The sequence below is a fragment of the Musca domestica genome, unplaced genomic scaffold (assembly GCF_030504385.1).
Source record: "Musca domestica strain aabys unplaced genomic scaffold, Musca_domestica.polishedcontigs.V.1.1 21, whole genome shotgun sequence".
NCBI classification, from domain to species: domain Eukaryota; kingdom Metazoa; phylum Arthropoda; class Insecta; order Diptera; family Muscidae; genus Musca; species Musca domestica.
In genome coordinates this window covers 13,335,408-13,356,571 of record NW_026712258.1, presented here as the reverse complement: position 1 = coordinate 13,356,571, position 21,164 = coordinate 13,335,408, and the positions used below count along the sequence as shown (strand labels likewise).

General features: G+C 33.4%; 1 protein-coding gene across 4 annotated transcripts in view; it reads right to left on the bottom strand.

Moving 5' to 3' along the window:
- Positions 1 to 433: 433 nt before the first annotated feature.
- The window catches only part of LOC101897542 (sodium-independent sulfate anion transporter), a 47,180-nt gene continuing 26,449 nt past the window's right edge, over positions 434 to 21,164 (bottom strand). For 2 of the 4 annotated variants that reach the window (XM_059122804.1, XM_005192110.4), the window contains exons 2-9: positions 8,753 to 9,031; positions 8,510 to 8,680; positions 4,547 to 4,749; positions 4,147 to 4,483; positions 3,913 to 4,074; positions 1,283 to 1,383; positions 1,030 to 1,215; positions 434 to 970 (exon numbers count right to left, since the gene is read on the bottom strand). In XM_059122804.1, the coding sequence (XP_058978787.1) occupies positions 611 to 970; positions 1,030 to 1,215; positions 1,283 to 1,383; positions 3,913 to 4,074; positions 4,147 to 4,483; positions 4,547 to 4,749; positions 8,510 to 8,680; positions 8,753 to 9,031 (1,799 nt within the window). In that variant the 3' untranslated portion in view covers positions 434 to 610. Of the gene's footprint in view, positions 971 to 1,029; positions 1,216 to 1,282; positions 1,384 to 3,912; positions 4,075 to 4,146; positions 4,484 to 4,546; positions 4,750 to 8,509; positions 8,681 to 8,752; positions 9,032 to 13,628; positions 13,795 to 21,164 lie in introns of those variants that run through there. The other 2 variants (XM_011297795.2, XM_059122803.1) reach the window with 2 other exon arrangements.

Genomic DNA, 21,164 nt, shown 5'->3' with positions numbered 1-21,164 from the left:
TTTGGCACAAATCATTTGCTTGGCCCAAGGAAGAACCCTTTTGAAATTGTCAAAATTTAGATATAGCTCCCATAAATATCTTCATCCGATTTGCCTTTAATTGTGCACCAAACGTGTAATATCAGCCCAAATTTGGCCTGAAAATGTGTATGCCAAATTTTATCGAAATCGGTTCAGATACAGCTATAGCTCCCATATATATTGTTCATCCGTTTTGTTATTTTTGTCCTCCGCAGCCGTAATATGCACTCTGTAACAACAATATTTGGGGAAATATATCCAATGCAGCTCAATAATACATTTGCTAAATTTTATCGAGATAGTTCAGATTTGGATATAGCTTCCACATAAAACTTCGTCCGATTTACCAACAAAAACATGCTAAAACCAACTTTAACAGGAAGATGATCCATATGTTAGTCCATCCAAAAAATTTAATTTTATGAATTTAATTTCTTACTTTATTCGTAACAATATCGCAACAAACGAGTTTCAAACTCGTGTAATACTCCATCTTTTAAGTGTTCATAACTAAATACATGCATACATATGTAAATCATATGTATGTCACAGTCAACGTTTCTTAATTAAATATTCTAACTTAACTAACTTAAGCCATGAGACTGCCATTTCCATTTGCCTTTTTCTCGGCAGTCATAAAATCGTCCACAGTCAAGGGGTCCATGGCAAAAATAATATTCGAGTTGGCAGCGGGAAATAGAGGTTTATGTTTTTCACTCAACGACTGGAGAACGAATATTTGCTTTTGTTCGTTAATCTCCTTGGCCACTGCGTTGAGCATTTCAATGAAAGTGGCATCAAAGAGCATGAAGCGGGAACAATCCAGCACCACTGGGAAATCGTAACGATATAGAATGCAAGCTGAGCGAATTTCGGTGCGTATCGCATCGGCGCCAGAGAAATAGACATCGGACATGGGTTTGATGTGGACATAGGTGACAGAATCACACTGTGAATGAAAATTTAAATTAAATATTTGTGGAGATAAATTTGCTATCTAAAACTCACCTGTTTGAGATTAACATCCACTTTGGGATTGCCCAACCTGAGTAACACAAATATCATATTAAGTACAATGCCATACAGGAGACCCACTTCGACACCGGCTACCAAACACACCACCAGACAACCAGTCCAGCTGAAGAAGTCTTTTTTATTGTTTTTCCATAGATTTAAGAATGGACTAAAATCAACCTGAAAAAGGATACAATGATTTTATTGGAAAATATTTTTGGATGAGAAGGTTTTCGACTCAACTCACCATGAATATCACAGCAGCTATAAGTACGGCTGAGAGCGAGGATTTTGGAATATACTGGAAATATGGTGTAAGAATCGACAGGGCAGAGAAGACAATAATGCCTACAAGAAATGGAAAATATACTTTTAAAAGTAAAAAACAAGTAAAAAAGAAGCTAAGATCGGGCCTATATTGTCCATTTCGTATCGGACCAAAATAAATATGATATAAATATTGCGACGTGCCAGGTTTGGATTATATTGGTTACATCCTTCGTCTTATCTGAGATATGTGATAATTTAAGTTGACCGAAATATTCAATTTTCATACTTCATCTAATACAGATTGGTATGGGCAAATTATAAGAAAATCGAAAATGTATGTCCACTTTTATGCGAAACCATATATTCTATATTCATCTCATATTTCTACTTGAGAGAAATATTTGGATACAGCAAGTTGTAAAGCATCGCTGACTTGTTTCGCAAGTTATGACAGACAAAAGTATTAAAAAGATCTTGTGTTAGCAAAAATGTTTGTATGTGTCAAATTTCAAGAGAGTTAGATGCTTAATTCGCTTTCTTTGAGAGTTTGAGAAAGATATACACCAAGTCTGAATCGAATGCTTGTTAATTTCGCGTTGTATAAGCTTCATGGATAATTAAAATGTTGAGCCTTTGTGGGGAATGAATGGGTGTACCAAAAACTCCCATATTCACAGCAGATCTTGTGTTCGTAAAAATATTGAGATGTGTGAAACATGAAGAGAACCGAATGCTTATTTCGGATTTTAGGATCGTTTTGATTATTCAAAATTTCGGAGGTACCAGAAGGAATGGTCCGATCTCTACCATTTTTATAACAGATCTTGAGCTGGTGGAAATATTGAGATGTAACAAGTCTGAATGGAATCGGATGTTAATTTTGCGTTTTATGAGCTTCATGGATATCGAAATTTTTGACTCTTTGTGGGGAGGTACCAGAAGGAGTTGACCGATATATCCCATCTTCACAGCAGATATTGTATTCGTAAAAATGTTGAGATGTGTGAAACATGAAGAGAACCGGATGTTTATTTCGGATTTTATAATCGTTTGGTTATTCAAAACTTTGACCCTTTGTGGGGGAGGTACCAGAAGGAGTGAACCGATATATTCCACCTTCACACCAGACCTTAGGTTAATAAAAATATTGTGGTCTGTAATTTGAAAATAATCGGACTCTTAGTTATTATCAGAGTTATTATTATTGAAAATGTTGACCCTCTGTGGGGGAGGTACTTGATGGAGCTGACGGATATTGTCCATTTTCACACCTGACCTAGAACTGATGCAAATACATGGATTTTCAAAGTTAGAGAAATATCGGATTATCCTTTCACTTTCTGTGCAGTAAAATATTTTCTTTGAAAAGTTCGACATTTTGTGGGGGAGGTACCAGAAGGAGTGGACTGATATATATTTTATCTTAACACCAGACCTTTGCTTAATATAAATATTGGTATGCATGAAATTTGAAGACAAACGGACTCTTAGATCAAATTTTAAATTTTTATATTATTCAAAATTTTGACCTTTGGTGGGGGAGGTACTTGATGGAGTGGACCGATATTGTGCATTTTCACACCTAACTTAGCACTAACGCAAATATTAGGACTCGCAAAGTTGGAGCAAAATCGTTTCTCTATCTGTGCAAAAAATATATATATTTTTTTTGAAAATTTCGACCATTTGTGGGAGAGGTACCAGAAAGAGTGGGCCGATATTGTCCATCTCCGAACTCGATGTAAGTTTTCTAATAATATTACGATGTACCAAGTTTGGGCCAAATCGGATACTCCCTTCGAGAGTTATCGAGCGCACCAGCCAGACAGACGGACGGACATCGCTAAATCGACTCCAAATACCCTGAAACGGATTAGGTCCAAAGAGACCTAGGGTCAAAAAAAAAAACGTTTTGGCCTGCATAAGTAATAGCCTGTTGTACCGATTACGAACATAAAATTGGAATCAATTTTGGTGAATAATGTCGAGAATATCATATAAATACCAAAAAACGGAGGTACCGTTATATATTGGCTATACGAAGACGTGGACCTGCATAGAAAATTCTCTGTCATTTGTTGTAGTACGCATTACGAACTTCAAATACGAAGTTCCGGTGAATAATGTCGCTGAAATCATAAAAATACCGAATATTGGGGCCGATACTAAAACGTGGACCGACATGGCCCATTTACGAATTTTAAATTCCTATTAGCCTCCATCTCAATTGGTTCGAAATTTAGTGTAATTGCATCAGACAGGATAGACAGACAGACGTACATCGAAAAATCGATTTAGAATTTTACGCCGATCCAGAATATATAAACTTTGTAGGGTCTAACATGAGTATTTCGAGGAGTTACCAACGGAATGACAAAGTTAATATACTTTCCATAGAATGGCGGAGAACTATATGTCGATCAATTAAAATGAGACAGAACTTTAAAATATATTAAGGATTAACTTAAAATATTTACAAGTTTCCCAATGATAGACAATTTTTTACAGAACTTTCATAGACAAAAGAACCTTAGAAGTCTTTTGTATGCAGTAGACCTCTTTAAAGGCCTTGTATAGAGACGAAACTCTTTTTTGGTCCCAACTTACCAGTATAAATACCAGCCATTGGTGTTTTCACACCACTTGCCTGACTGACAGCTGAACGGGTAAATGCACCACATGTGGGCATGGCACTGAAGAATGAACCGGCCAAGTTACACAGACCCAATGTTAACATTTCCTGCGAAGCATCCAGTTGACTATCCTTAACTGAAATTTTGTTGACAAAAAATTAACAATTAAAAAAAAAAAACTTTATACAAACAACCCCAGTCAACTTACCAAAAGCCTTGGCAATAGCCACATTGGCTAAAACAGCAACAATGGGTACGACAATCAAGCCACTACCCAATTCCGAACAGATGTCAAAGAATCCATATGTCCTATTACCGCTCTCAAATGAGAAAGGTGGCAATTTGAATTGAGGCAAACCGGAAGTAACTTTCGATGACAGCGAAAATGGAATGGCTTCAATGGAACTCTTCTTAATCCACATGTAGGCGATGAAGCTTAAAACGAAGACGACCAATGCATTGCGTGAGATACTGATGTACCAAAGAAGCTTCTTCAGACGTCTTGTTGTCTCATTCTTCTTCTTGAAGTTCACGCTGGATAATTGCTGAAGCAGAAATCATAGTTTTACATTCGAGTTTTGGAGACGAATAACTATTTTTTTACTTACTCTCAAAAGCAGCAGTACAACGAGACAAGTAACTCCCACAATTGCATCTGGAACCTTGATATTATTCCAAAATTCAGCGGGAGTTGGTATTCCCTTGACTTTGACACCAAACAAAGTTTTCATTTGAACCAAGGCCACAATCAGGGCTGTTCCCGAGGTAAAGGCCTTCGTTACAGGTGATGGTATAAAATTCACAATAAAACCTATCAAAAAGAATGGTATTTAAATATTTAATTTAATATAAACAAGAATTAAATTAAATTTATTATTTATTTTATGTTTTATGTACATAGAAACGTAATAGTGTTTTGATACTGTCGCGTGCGTTCTTCTTTCTTATCTCCCCATATTTTTATCTTATGTTTTGGGGGATGTCTGTCTGAATCAATTGTACGTCATTTGAAGTAGATAAAGCTTCTTGCATGAAAAGAGAAAAATGTCGAAATCAAAGTGCACTCCTAAGTTTTTTTCTAGATTGTCTGGATTGGACATATTAATAGCCTGTTCACAGAACTTTTGTTTGAGGCAGACAAGCAATTGTTACCCAGACAATCAAGTTTTTATTTCAGTTCATTTACTTTTTTCGTCCGGGAGTAAAAGCTCATTTTATCTATTGGATTAAGTCCGTGTCGGTGCACGGACTTAATCCACACGGACATAATCCCAATTGCAATTATGGGGCTCAGGACATACATAGCGGACATAACTTTAATATAATAGGTTTGTCCAAAGACTTTCTCTCCTGGATATGTCCTCGCCGGCTAACGCGAACACAACTTTACTACATTTAATAATTTTTGTAAGTAGCAAACAGTCATACTCCCCATTTTATTATGGGAATTATGACCGAAAAAAGGTCTTAATCCCCAAAATTGCAATGGGGATTACGAGTATAATAAAAATAAGATAATATATAAAATAAATAAGATTACGAGTAATATAAATAAAAGTATAAATGGGGTGGCGGAATATCAATCTAATCCGCCAAAGGTTAGTTGATGCCACAAACCTCGAAATATTGGTGCTAGACCCACGATTTTGCATATTTATCTTCCAATCTCGCGGAGCTGGATAGATTTAGCTATGTGTGTCCGTCTATCCACCTTCATTTGTAATCACGATACAGGTCACAATTATCATGCAAACCTCAAGAAATTTTGCGTTGAGTCAGGGATAGGGTCGGAATAGAAATATTTAGGGCTTGAAATGGACCAACAAGAGATTTTTCTGATTTTGTAGTCTCTCAGGCCATAATTATATACCAATTGGCGCATAATTTTGCATGGGGTTAGAGTTTAGAGCAGCGAAGAAGCGCACCTGTTGGGATCGACACAGCACAGCGGTTGAAGTGGACCATACCTTTTGTGTGAAATATCCATTTTTGCTTAAATTTTGATATTTTTGATTGTCTACTTTCGCACTTCGTTTTGTTTGTGTTGGAGTTAGGTGAACCAAAATTTGCCTATAGAAAAAAGCTCTTTTTTATTTACGAAGTTCTCCAATTGGTATGGTACCTATAATAACAGTACATCTTGTTATTCGGTGTGGATGGCTTCCAACGACCGTACTTTGGAAAGTAGTAGTAGTATTGAGTATTGAGATGAAACATACATTTATATAAATAAAAGAGTAAATTGACTGATTGACTGACTTAACGATTCATCAACGTCCGAAAACACGGCTGAAGCTAGATCCTTTGAATTTTTGGGGGAGGGTCAGTTTTAGACATTCGTAGTAGAACGGTACCCTTTGTATTTGAGGAAGTATTAGAGCTAGAACTCTTGAATTTAGAATGAGTGTATCAAAGGGCTTTTGGAAATTCACGCTATAAGTGTACGATAAGTACTAAAAAGTACTACATTTGGTACCATTTCGAATCATGTGAACGGTTAGAGCTAGAAACTTTAAATGGGAATCAAGCCGATGTAAAGAGATAGTTTAGGAAGGAAATTTGAACTTATTTGCACGAAAAGTACTAAATGCTACTAAATTTGGTATAATTTCGATTCAGGTGATCCAATAGAGCAAGATTAGGTTTTTTTTTAAATTCGTACTTATGTTTACTAAATAGAACTAATTTAAGTACAATTTAAATTTTGGGAGAACAAAAAGAGTTGGAATCTCGAAATTTGAAAATAAGATTATTGTTGCTTTGTAGGACTTAGAAATGTAGGTAGTTTTGGAAATTCGTACTTATGTACAGTAATTCGTACTTAATTTGGGTACAATTGAAATTTAGGGTGAACCAGTAGAGTTGGAATCTCGAAATTTGAATATTTACCCTAAAATGTACATAAATTTGGGTGAACCAATAGAGCTGGCATCCAGAAAATTGCAGGATTGAGATATGTAGGTAGTTTTGGAAATATTTGTATTTATGTGAACCGATAGAGCTAGAACCCTTAAATTTGGAATTAAGTTTACTAATTACTTCCCAAAATTAATTCTTAGACGAATTTTAAAAATTTAGCTCTATTCGTTTCACCAAATGGTACCAAATTAAGTACTGTATAATGCTATTAGTACATTAATAGTTCGCATTTCTAAACAACTTTTATATCCAGTTTGTCTATAAAGACACCTTTTACTCCTTTTACTTTTTGTATTGTTATATTCCTATTTACCAACTTATTTTGAAAATATTTCAAATTATTTCATTCAATCAAATTCAAAACAAAAAACACACAAATTTACAAACTGGCTATATGTTTTGACTGAATAGGGGCACCGCAAGTATTTGAGAGGTAACTTTATACTGCTTCCTTTTATTGAACTATGTATGAGTTTTTTTAAGTAATCTGCGAAGAATACACTTTTTAGTTTTGGAATATAATAATATTTTACTTCAATCATTTTTCGTAAACAAAAAAGGTGATACTCTACCATCAGACTTGTGTTTTGCTCTACCTTGTATACTTCTGTATCATGTGTATTAATTTTCGATATTTCTTTACCCCATTTAACCTCACAGTCTTAAGAGCGATTAAGTATGCTTATCACGTTTTAGTTTATATTAAGTTAAGTTCAGTCAAACTTAACGCCATTTATACATGTGTCATTTATTTGTTTGTTTTATGAATAAAATCCAAGAATGCTAAAAATTATTTTAGCAAGAGATGTTTTATTTATAAATCCATATTTATGTATATGACATAATAATTTGGTTAATAATTGTAACCGCAAATAATTTCAAAGTCCAATTTCTTAGAACGAAGAAAAAAATCATCAATGAATTAAATCAACACATTCCTATTTTTTAAGAAAGAAAACAGAAATAGAATTTTGATGACAAATGAATATATCTTCGTGGATCCCAAGTAAATGCTAATTATTGTAATTAACTCTAACCGAGCTTGGAAGAAGGTAGAAAACATTAGGTATGTCTGGTTTTTTAAAAAATAAATTATTTGGTGCAATTTGTTAATAGAAGTTGCCTATTAAAAAAAGCGAACGATTCGAGAGTGACACTTTGGCAGTTCTTTTACTGAGACTTTGCTCTACAATATTTTTCGGATTTTTTTCTTGAATTCACTTGAAAATCTTCGTCTTCAACTGGTGATATATATTTGTGCAAGCAATTGTTTTGTTTTGAATTTAATTTCAGAACAAAGTTTGAAAAATTGGAATTCATTCCTAAACTGGGCGATTCATTTTTTTAAAATACAGAAATTTTTGGAACTTTGTTTCAAATTGTTTTTTTCTTTTTGGCAAACAGCTGATTTAAACTGTTTGCTTTTATCAGTATTCTTGCAAAAGACAATAAAAATACCTTACTCTATGAGAAAAAAGTCGCTGGACTTTACTTGCAGATAGAACAATGTACCAGACAGACTTATTATAAATAGATATCTTAAAATTCCACAATATCCCATGTTCAGTAGGTTTTTCTAATCACCATCTCAAGTCATCTTAATAAAAATACAATATTTCCATTTTATATCAAACTTTCATTAATTTACTTACCCAATCGAAAAACGCCCATTAACAGCTCAACCAGTCCCGCCATAAATGCTAAAACGATGACAATTTGAACTGGCTTATCCGAACAATATTGCAACGTCAACAGAGCCATTAAACTTGTAGGACCGATAGACACTTGGGGTATGGTACCGAAGAAAACATAAATAATGGAACCTAGAGAAAAATAATTAAAATAATCAAAAATTGCAATCGATATTTTAATAAAATATATTTTTTCAAACTTACCCATAAATGCTGAATATAAACCGTATTCCGATGAGAGACCCGCCAGCGCCGCATAGGCTATACTTTGTGGAATAATTGTCATGCCCAATGTAATGCCGGCAATCAAATCGGACATTCCTTTTTCACGTTCATAGCTACCAATCCAGGAGAGAATATAAAGCCGTCTTGCCAACAAACTTTTCTCTTTGGGTTTTGTGTAGTTCTGAGCGATTGGAAGAGCCACATCACCGTTTCTATTGTCGGAATCATTTTTCATCGGATATGCCTCATCTTCTTTGGCTGCAATAATAAAATAAAGAATTGGTATAAAATTGTTATGACATGTTTTAAATTTATTTTTATTAAATACAGCTTTGGTTGAAAAAAAAAAAACAAATAAACAATAACAATTTCAGAGAAATGTGAGAGAGAAAATAAAAAAGGAGATAATAAATTGACACGAGGACCAGGCTTGGTATCAAATACTGTCGTGGAGTCTCTTCAAATAATCAATTCCGGACAGTGGTATTGCAACACACTACAGATCTCAGGGACCTTTACTGTTGTAAAGGAATTTCTGGAGCTGCCCTTATACACCGGTCTTTTCTAGTCTGTTTCATTCGGCAGATGGATTCAAAAGGCCCCTTTTCCAAAGGACCCGAATTAGGTACCTTTTTATAACCTCCACCATGGAAAGGAGGGTATATTAAATTTGTCATTCGGTTTGTAACACCTCTAAATATTCGTCGTAGACCCCATAAAGTATATACAATCATGATTAAAGTTGATTTAATGATTTCCACTTATCTGTCTATTGAAATCACGATACGGAGATCAAATTTTATTAAGCTTTGAAATTTGGCACAACATTGTGTTGTGTCTAGGATGTTTGGAATTGAAAATTATAGCGGTATGTTTCAATAACGCATTACATTGTGTACGCGATAGAGAGAACCATTCAACAGCCCACATAGTAAGACTGATCTATCTCCATAATCCATAAAGCTGCGAAGCGGGAATCCTTTATTAGGTAAGATTAATAATATACTATAACAATGAAAAAATTGTAGTAAAGCTTAATTTAAGAAATTATATGAAAATGTAGATATTTATAATCAATAAACATTCTTCTTTATCAATATATTAGTTATAATTAATTGATTTAATTTTAAAACTACTAAGAATAAAAATGTTTTGTTATTTTTCCTTTTATAAATTTAAAAGTTTCATTTAATTTGCAAAAAATTTCATTTCGGTTGCAAATGGTTTCATTTTGGTTGCAAAAGGTTTCATTTCCGCTGCAAAAGGTTTCAAATCCAATGCAAAAAGATGCAGCTATAATTTTAAAAATTCAAAATATCATATTTAAGGACTATGCGAAAACGTGAAACACTTCAGCCAATTATCTGCCAAAAATCATTGAAGTTATAAAGAAAGGATCAATTAATTTTGTGCAAACTTTGCAAATCCCAATATTGGTGACAATGCGAAAATGGCCAATATCGACACACTCCATTATGCTCCTCCCCACAAAGGGTTAATATTTTGAATAATTATAGCTCTCATAAAATGCGAAATAAGCATCCGTTTCTCCAAAAATATCCCTCTCCTTCTGATACCTCCATCAACACACGATCTGACGTAAAGAATTTTTAATAACAAAACATTCATAAAATGTGAAATAAACCTCCGATTTTCCTCAAATTTCTCAGATCTCAGTATTTTTACAAACGAATGATACAAATCGGACAAGGCGTCACAATTTTCAATAATTATATTCCTCATTACTCGCTAGACAAGTTGCTGGAGTATCTAAAAATTTCTCTCAGCCAGATATGTGATGTAAGTATGGAATATATCGACCACTTCTTCTCGTTTCTTCTTCAAAAAATGCTAAAATTTTGATTGACTATTATTCGCATGAAATTGGAAATGAATGTTCGATTTTCTTTAAATTTTGCACGGCCCGAAATTATAATTAACTAGCTGAACCCGGTGCGCTTCGCTACCCCTTTTGATTTTATATGCATTCAAAATTTTATTTACGAACATATGTTGGATAAAGAAAAACAAATTTAAAAATTAAAAAAAATAAATATTGCACTAATTTAATGCGTTAATAAACAAAATCATTTCAAAAGCAGTAACATGACATGCATACACGAAGGATTTGTCCTTTGGATTTATTTATTTCATAGCAAATACCAAGCGTGCAGGAAACTGCAATTTTTTAAGTAGAGGGGCATTTCTATTGCAATTAGTGATTTCGAGATAGCAACATACTTCGCCGTAATAAGCGTATTTCAAATAAATTGTTGTGTTGTTTTTTAGTGTTAGCCTAAGGCGTTGTGGGTCAATGGTTCTTATTAAAATCATATCCCAATCTGATCCGATTTAAATATAATTTTAAAAAAATTACTTTTACACCAAACTCCGCCACACCTTTCATATTTCATTGAAATTGGTGGGTCAAATGTGTGAAATCGGCCGAGAATATATATATGGTAGCTATATCCAAATCTTCACTAATTTCCAATTAATTTATCACATTTATTACTATAACCAAATTCCGCCACACATTCTGAATTTCATTGGAATCGGTCATATATATCGTGTGTGGTGCATAATATGTATGAAATCGGCCGAAATATAAATGTTAGCTATATCCAAACCTCAACTGATTTCAATATAATTTGGCAATTTTTTCTGGTGCCAGATTTGGTCTTTCTCGCTTTGGGTGCATCAAATATGTGAAATCGGCTGAGTATATAAATGGGAGCTATAATCACATCTGAGCGTATTTGAATATAATTTGTCAAATTTATTTTTTACCAAATTTAGCCACTCATGCCGAATTTCGTTGGAATCGGAAATACGTATCGTGTTTTGTGCATCAAGTATGTGAAATCGGCGGAAAATATATATGGGAGCTATATCCAAATCTGAACCGATTTTAATATAATTTGACTGATTTATTTTCTAATCAAAATCCCGTTACATATTCCAAATTTCTTTGGAATCGAACATACATATCGTGTATGGTGCATAAAATACATGAAATCGGTCAAAAATATATATGAGAGCTATATCCAAATCTGAACCGATTTTAATATAATTTGACAAATGTATATTTGTTTTAATTTCCGCTACACATTCCAAATTTCATTGAAATTAGAGAAAAAAAGAAAAAATGTTGAATAATTAATAATAATAATTAAAATGTGCTGTAAGCGTCTGATCACACATCACAATATTTTTATTAACCCAAGGTCAGGTGTGAAAATAGAATATATTGGTAATTACTTGTTTTTTACTAATTTGCATATCTGCAAAGTCCCAAATCCCTCAATTAACCACTTTCCAACATTCTGAGCCGATTTACTTATGTCCGTCTGCTATGTCCGTCGGTTGGTGTATTTATGTAAAGAAATTACAGGTCTCATTTATTAGCCGAATAAGGCAAAACTTTGCAAGTTTATCTGTTTGACCCAAGGACAAATTTGATGACAATTGATTCATATAAAGCTATAGATCTCATTTAAGCCTTTAAATACGCAATATGCACTCCATAAAATTAATATTCGTTAGAAGTATATTTGACAAATTTGGTCAAAATCAGTTCAGATGCAGCTCCCATATATATTTTCATATAATTTGAGATGAATGATATACCAACAGTCTACGTTTGTCACATTATGTTGACATTTTTATCATACCATAAAGCTCCGAAGAGAATAAGTTCTGCCAAGCTTTGAGCAAATCAAATCAAATCAAATATAGAAATAACTCCAATATATATGTTTCATCCGATTTTATATTTAAACCTTCTTCATAGTTATACACTTTATAGCAAACATATTTGTTATTTGTTACAGCAGAAAAAAATATATAAATTTAGCGGAAATCGATTCTGCTCCCATATATTAGTTACATTCGAATTCAAAGTTCAACCGTTCTAAAGCCGCAATACTAACTCAATATTAATCCCATATGGTATAATTTACTTTACACTTTTGCCATAATTGAGGTATATTTGTTAAGGGTAGAACTGCTTAATATAGTAGCTTCCTATTGTTTTACTGTACTTCTTCTTTGAGCAGGCTAAAACCATTAAGATTGACATAGGTTTTTTGTATGTCCACATGAAATACACTTTTAATTTAATTATATTGAATCACGATTTTGTACAGTAAACTAAACATTAATTTAGTTGATAAAACACGTGGTTATCTCATTTTTTGTTTCAGAGCCTTTTAGGAGAGAACAGATTTAAAATATTGAACCGCACTTTTAAATATTTAAATGTTTACGCCTTGTAAGATTTCATTTGCACGGTCGTTCGAATTGGTATATGTTCAAAGTATAAAGTTTTCTATAAGAGGTAGATTTTAAAATTGCATATTTTGCCAATTTCTAGGCTATATAACGACGAAAATATAAAAGGCACAAAAATAAAGTTAGTTATCAAAATTTCAATTTTGCATTTTTCATATTTTACATTGGAAAAAGGAATCTCATAGTTGAAAAGTTCAACATTTTTATTATAACATCAATTTCACAAAAGACTTCAGATTGTATAGTTTTATTTCCATCTTTATATATTAAAACACTACCGGGTAAAAAACAATAATTTATCAATTATCAATTTGTTGCCCTTAAGTTTTAATTACTCTTGACACGTATAGAAATCATGCACACTTTTTTAGCAAAACACTTAACAGAGAAAAATTCGCTTTCAATAATTCAATTTTTAATTTTAAAAAAATCACCATAATTTTAAAAAAAGAGCATCGGTTTATATTTGTTAGGATAGCACAGTTATTTTGTTATTTCGAAATGGTCAGTCTTGATTCCGAATTGGAATTATTTCCATTTCTTTCATTTATTAATTAACTACTTTCATTACGTTGATATATTACAGCCACCGCGGGTTCTTCACTGCGTTCCGCATTTTCCAAATTCAATTCTTGTTTCGTTGTTAATTTCGCCCAGCACCGACCGAACAATGTTTCGCTAAAAAGTTTCATAATGAACTATTTTGCAAAGTGTTTAACGATTTTGAACAGGCCTTCTGTGATTTATTTCAATCTGGCCAAGAGATACTCGAATTGTTGACTTCATTCTCTATACTCTCCCACTGCGCTAAGCTTTCGTTTGTTTTCTGCTAATTTGTTTATAATAATATTTTTGTTTTATTCCAAGAATAGCTTAACACAGGGCTAGAGAGGTGATGGTGGGGGTGGTGCACAAAGCCACAGCAACAAAAACAAATGGGGTTTTGTCCGGTTATTGTTAATAGTTTTCGAAAAATCAAAACAAACAATTCAAAAAATCTTCCACGCCAATACTTTGACAAATTTTGTGTTATTAATGTTCCCAAATAAAGCTGAGAGTTGTTGCCTATAGATGGTTATGGGAACCCCCGAGGCATATTCAATTAAGTTTTTTTTTTCGATAGGTTTTTTTTGCACCTGAACTTCACGCAAAATTATTATGCCACGGTTGTTGGTATTTTTGTAAACATTGATTTTTTTAACAGATTTGATTCGTAAAAAAATCACACATTAAAGTTGACCTGAATGATGGTAAAATTGAATGATTTTAGTGTAATTAGAAAAAAACAAGATTTCTCTTTTTGCACTTTTTTATCATCGATATTTTATCAAAACATCTAACACACACACACAGATGATGGAGTAGTAGTTTTCAAACTACCGGAGTGGAATATTTTCAGTTTCAACTTTTGCCAGTTAAGGCGAAGATGGTGTTTTCTGGGAATGGGTATGGGAAACTTTCCGCACAACTCTAGCTACCAAAATACTTTAAGTCGTGCTGTATCGTATAGCGAAGTTACACCGAAACGTGGACCAATATGTATGTCATCTTGAATAGTAAATATATTCGATTTTAATTAAATATCTCTGTAAAATTGTATAAGATATAGTAGGGGCTATTAACTGTAAATATAATTCTTAGTTGTTCTGACCAATTTTTTTGAACATTTTTGAATTCAAATCACACAGAAATGAGAGCAATTTTAAAACGAAACGAAAGTAAACTTTGAGTTCTCATTAATTCAAGGTACGTATCTTGTCCACAAACGCGAACTTGCGAAAAAAATCTAGAAATAATAAGTAAACAATTTAAATAGTATCAGTCGGGTTTGCCGACAGATGTATACCCTCAGTCTATGTTCGATTATTTAAATATATTTTAGCTTGTGTTATGATTAATATGATATAAATATTGCGAAGTGACAGGTATGGACTATATCGACTTCTTCCTTCACTTTATGTAAGATACATGATAATTTTTAGAAAATGTTAAAGTGTGCGTGAGGTACCACGTATAGTCTACCGAAGTATTCCATTCTTATACTTCATCTAATACACATAAAAATATTGATATGGGCAAAATTATAAGAAAATCGAAAATTTATATCTAATATTATGCGAAATCATAAATTCCGATCAGAAGGTCGAGAGAAATAGTTAGGCATAGCAAGTTGTTAAGAATTGCTGACTTGTTTCGCAAGTTATGACAGATAAATGTATTGATCTTGGAGTGAAACGATATATCCCATCTTCACAACAGATCTTGTGTCAGTAGGAATAATGGTATGTGTGAAATATAAAGAGAACCTGAACCATATTTCGAATTTTATTACCGTCTTGGTTATTCAAAACTTTGAATGTAACAGATCCTGTGTTGATAGAAATATTCAGATTCTAAATGGAATGAGATATTAATTTTGTGGGGGAGGTACCAGAAGGATTGGACCGATATATTCCATCTGAACACCAGATCTTGGCTTTATAAAAAAATAAGGGTGTGTGAAATTTGACAATCGGACTCTTACATCACATTCTATAAGAGTTGTAATCACTGTAGAGTTGCATCACTGATGCAAATATTAGGATTTTCAAAGTTGGAGCAAAATCGGATTATCGTTTCCCTTCCTATGCTGAAAATATATTCTTTAAAAATTTCGACCTTTTGTGGGGGGGGGGGGGCTTAGTGGACCGATATTGTCCATCTCCGAACTCGATCTATGTTTGACCAAAATATTACGATGTACGAAGTTTGAAAATATATTCTTTGAAAATTTCGACCTTTTGTGGGGGGGGGGGGGGGGGGGGTTTACCGATATTATCCATCTCGGAACTCGATCTATGTTTGACAAAAATATTACGATGTACCAAGTTTGGACCAAATCGGATGCTCCCTTCGAGAGTTATCGTGTGCATTAGCCAGACACACAGACGTAGGGACCGACATCGCTCTATCGACTCCAAATATCCTGAAACGGATTTGGTCCAAAGACCTAGGATCTAAAACCGTTATTTCGACTAGGCACGTTTTGACCGGTAGTTCCCATTAGGATCTTCAAATACGAAAGTATGAAACAATTCCCGTGGATAATGTCCCATAACTCCACAAATACCGAATAGATAGAGGGACCATTATATGGGGGCTATACGAAGACATGTACCTGCATAGACAATTTTCTGTCAAAGGTGGTAGTACCCATTAGGAATTACAAATACGAAATTTGATGCAATTCCGATAAACAATATCGCTAAAATAATCAAAATACTGAATATAGGGTGTACCATTGCAAAGACTGTAGTACCCATTAGGAACTTGAAAATGCAAATTTGAAATATTTCCGTGGACCTATATTTTCCATTTTCAATACCAAAAGTTCTGCAGAACAGACACGCATCTGAGTAAAATTTTATCAATCCACTTCATTTCGCTCGGAAGCTTGAGTGATTTCCACAGACAGAAGGACGGCATAGAATTTGATGCTAATCAAAAAAAAAAAAAAAATATATATATATATATATATATATATATATATATATATATATATATATATATATATATATATATATATATCAAAAACATATATATGTTACAACTCCACTCCACTATAGTGGAGGATATAAAAAGGCATAAATATGCAAGTGTCAGTATTAAAATGATGTGTTTCAAACTAAATTACAAAAAAAAATAATGATCAATCATCTAACACATTACAACATAGTCCCTTTACCTTATCCAAAAATATTTCCTTAATAGTCTATCGAGTTAGTAAAAATAATTATATAAAAAAATTATTGCCCGGGCCGCTTGTGTTTAATCCATATTAAATAAGCAAAAAGTAAATAAATTTAAAGCTTGTTAGCTGCTATCATCAAAAATGCACAAACGTCGACAATTGTAACAAAAATAAAGATAATAAATGAACCTACTGTTTTTACGTAATCTAGATACCCGCGGAAAATATTTACCTAACCCCTACAATGTTATTTTGAAATTTCAATGATAAAGATAAATATTTCAAGGGGATCATCTAATTATAGTCACAAGATGCAATTGTAAAAATGCATTTAAAAGAAAATACTCTTAAGAGTTCAAGGGCCTTAAACAACAGTAAAAGAAGCACTGCTGTTTTACTTTACAGGAAATTGCAGAGATAGATATGCTTATTTGAAATGACTTTACCTTTATTTTAGTTTTAATTTTATCATGATAATAGAGTACATATATACATTTGCCACGATTGAAAAGAATCGGATGCTCATTTCGCTTTTTATGAGCGTCGTGGTTATTCAAAACCTATGACCCGTTGTGGGGGATGTGCCAGAAAGAGTTGTCTGTTCTATCAGTTTTTGATACCAGATCTTGTGTTGGTGTAATTATTGAGATGTGCGAAATTTAAAGACCATATGACATTTTATAAAAGAAACGATTATTCAAAATGTTGACCCTGTGTGGGGGAGGTACCTAAAGGCGTAAACCGATATATCCCATCTCTATACTAGATCTTGTGTTGATAAAAATATTGAGTTGTGCAAAGTTTTAAATACAATCGAACCATTATTTTACATTTTACAAGACTTATAATTATTCAAAATTTGAATCCTTTGTGGGGGAGGTACTTGATGGAGTCGACCGAAATAGTTTTTTTTTCGCACTTGATCTAAAACTGATAAAAATATTGAGATTCCTAAAAGTTGCTGAAAATTGGACGATCTCTTCTTGCTCTATAAGATAATTTTTTGTCCGTGAAAATGTATACCTTTTGTGGGGGAGACGCCAGAAGAATTGAACCGATATATCCGATCTCCGAACTCGATCTAAGTTTGATAATAATATTACGATGTACCAAGTTTGGGCCAAATCGGATACTCCCTTCGAGAGTTATCGTGCGCGCCAGCCAGAGAGACAGACGGACATCGCTAATTCGTATTAGAATTTTATGCTGATTATGAATATATATACATTATGGGGTCTACGACGAATATTTAGGGATGTTAAAACGGAATAACAAAGTTAATATTCCCTCCTTTCCAAGGTGGGGATATAAAGACGCGCATCGAAATAGTCCTTTTCCGCACCTGATCTAACACTGAAACAAATATTGAGATTCCTAAAGATTGCTGAAAATTGGACGATCTCTTCTTGCTCTATAAGATAATTTTTTGTCCGCGAAAATGTCACCAGGAAGACACCAGAAGGCTTGAACCGATATTTCCGATCTCCGAACTCGATCTAAGTTTGATAATATTATTACGATATATACTCCCTTCGAGAGTTATCGTGCGCACCAGCCAGACAGACAGACGGACATCGCTAGATCGACTCTAAATATCCTGAAAGGGATTTGGTCCAAATAGACCTAGGGTCTAAAACCTATGACACACGTTTTGGCCGTATGAAATATTATATATGTAGCCATATGGCTAATTGAAAGTTTAAGGACATCATTTATATATTTTGTTTCCAACAATAAACGATTAAAGTTGAATTATGGAATTGAATAACTGATTTTTTGACATACAAAATACAATTTTGATTCGGCTTTCTAAGCATTTTCAAAACCTAATGCACACATTTTGGAAAACAATTGTTTTCTTGCTATATTTTATTGTTCAATGATGCTCGATAACTTCTTACAATAATAATATGTGAGAGAGAACAAGTAAAAAAGTAGCCAAGTTCGGCGGGCCTAACTTTTTATACTCTCCATTTGTAAGGAACTTCAAAAATTTCAACAAAAAAATCGGCCGACAAATATCGTTAAAATGGACCTGCATAGATAATTTTTATCATAGGCTGTAGTACCGATTCCGAACTTCATATATGATATGTGAAACAATTGCGGCTTGTAATGTTTCTCAATTCATAAAAATACCAAATGTTGGTATTTGGTAAAAATACCGTTATATGGCCATTTGCGAACTTAACCAGCCTACTCGCAAAATACACATGGTCTCAAAAATTTAGGATTATATCTCAATCCCCTCGTGATATTGCGTGATTACAACAGATAGAAAGACAAACAGACAGCCCCGCTAAATCGTCTTAGAATTTTACGCTGATACAGAATTTATATACTTGGTAGGGTCTATCATGGTATTGCGAGCAGTTACAAACGAAATGACATTAATATTCCCTCCATAATATGGTAAAGGGTGTAAAAACGTTGCCGACTAATTTTTACTGGGAAGTTATCATTCACACCCATAGATAAACAAAGAAAACATTTGGGTTGTTCTTACTACAACCTCCGCTGCTATTTTCATTTTTTTTTTTTTTTTTTTCATTATGGCATAAAAGTTGTTTTGAAATTACACTCTTTTATCATAAAACCAGTAAAGAAAGTCTTAAAGTCGGGCGGGACCGACTTTATGATACCCTACACCACTTTTCTAATTAAGTAGAGCTCCACATAACAATTAAAAGTTTTTATGGAAGAATTCAATCATACACGCTATGATTATAATTGTAATTTAAAGTTCAAAGGACTAAATATGCCGAAGAATTTGTATCTTTTAAATTCGGACTTGTATTGACCATTTGGTGCACAATTAATTTGAAATCGGATAAAGATATATATGGGAGCTATATCCAAATCGGAACCGATCTCGATAAAATTATATTTCTGAGCTGTATTTCATATATTTCCCTGAATATCGTTGTTACGGAGTGTATATTACGGTTGTGGGTGACAAATATAACAAATCGGATGAACAGTATATATGGGAGCTATAGCTATATCTGAACCGATCTTCACCAAATTTGACATACTAGCTTCTAGACTCAATTCGGTCGTAAGTGTCAAATTCCATCCCATTTGGACAAATATTAGACGTTTGGTGCACAATAAAAGGTAAATCGGACGAAGTTATATATGGGAGCTATATCCAAATCTGAACCGATCTCTATAAAATTTAGTAAATGTATTTCTGAGCTGTATTTGATATATTTCCCCAAATATTGTTGTTGCAGAGTGCATATTACGGCGGCGGTGGACAAAAATAACAAATCGGATGAACAATATATATGGGAGCTATAGCTATATCTGAACCGATTTCGATCAAATTTGGCATACATATTTTCAGACCTAATTTGGGAGTATAGGGTAAGTGTGCCTAAGTTCGGCATGTCCCAGTAGTCGGCACTTTTTATTTTTAAGCCCAAATAAATGAAACTTTTATAACTAAATATATTTTGTTTACTTCAAATATATTGTCAGCTATCTTTGTGTACAATTTCGCTAAGAAAAGATGATTTATTCTAATAAAAATTAAATTTCTGTATGTGAAAGTCCTCAACAATCCATATTCTTAAGAAAAGTACAGTAAAGACGTCGAATCAGTTTAACTAAACAAAAATATTATATTTTTATGAATTAATTTATTATTATCATTAATTATTCTTACAAAAAAATTGGTATGCCGACTGTTGCAACATGCCATACAGACAATTGGCAAGTGGTGCCGACTACTGGCAAAAAAGCATTGTTTTAATAAAACTACAAATTTATGAAATTTAATAAAAGGTTATTAAAACTTTATTTATTATTGCAAAAACTATACAAAATTTCAAATCTGAATAAATTAACTTTGTAATAATTGAAAAGTTCCACTCAGAATGGTGAGCGATTACAAACGCGAAAATCCTAAAAGTGCCGACTACTGGTACACTTACCCTATGCAAAATTCCATACAATTCGGGCTGATATTGGTGCGTTTGGTGCACAATAAAAGGCAAATCGGACGAAGATATATATGGGAGCTATATCTAAATTTTGACCGATTATCTCCAATTTCAATAGGGTTCGTCCTTGGGCTAAACAAAAGATCTTTGCAAAATTTCATCTGGATCGGGCAATAAATGCGACCTGTACTTTGTTTACAAAAATACATGGACAGACGGACAGACGGACAGACGGACGGACGGACGGACAGACGGACGGACGGACAGACGGACGGACGGACATGCATAAATCGACTCAGAATGTGATTCTATGCAGATCATCAAAAGGAACTACGGGTCTATCTCGTTTCCTTCTGCCTGTTACAAACAAATGCACAAAGACATAATACCCTGACCACCTTGTGGTGTAGGGTATAAAAAT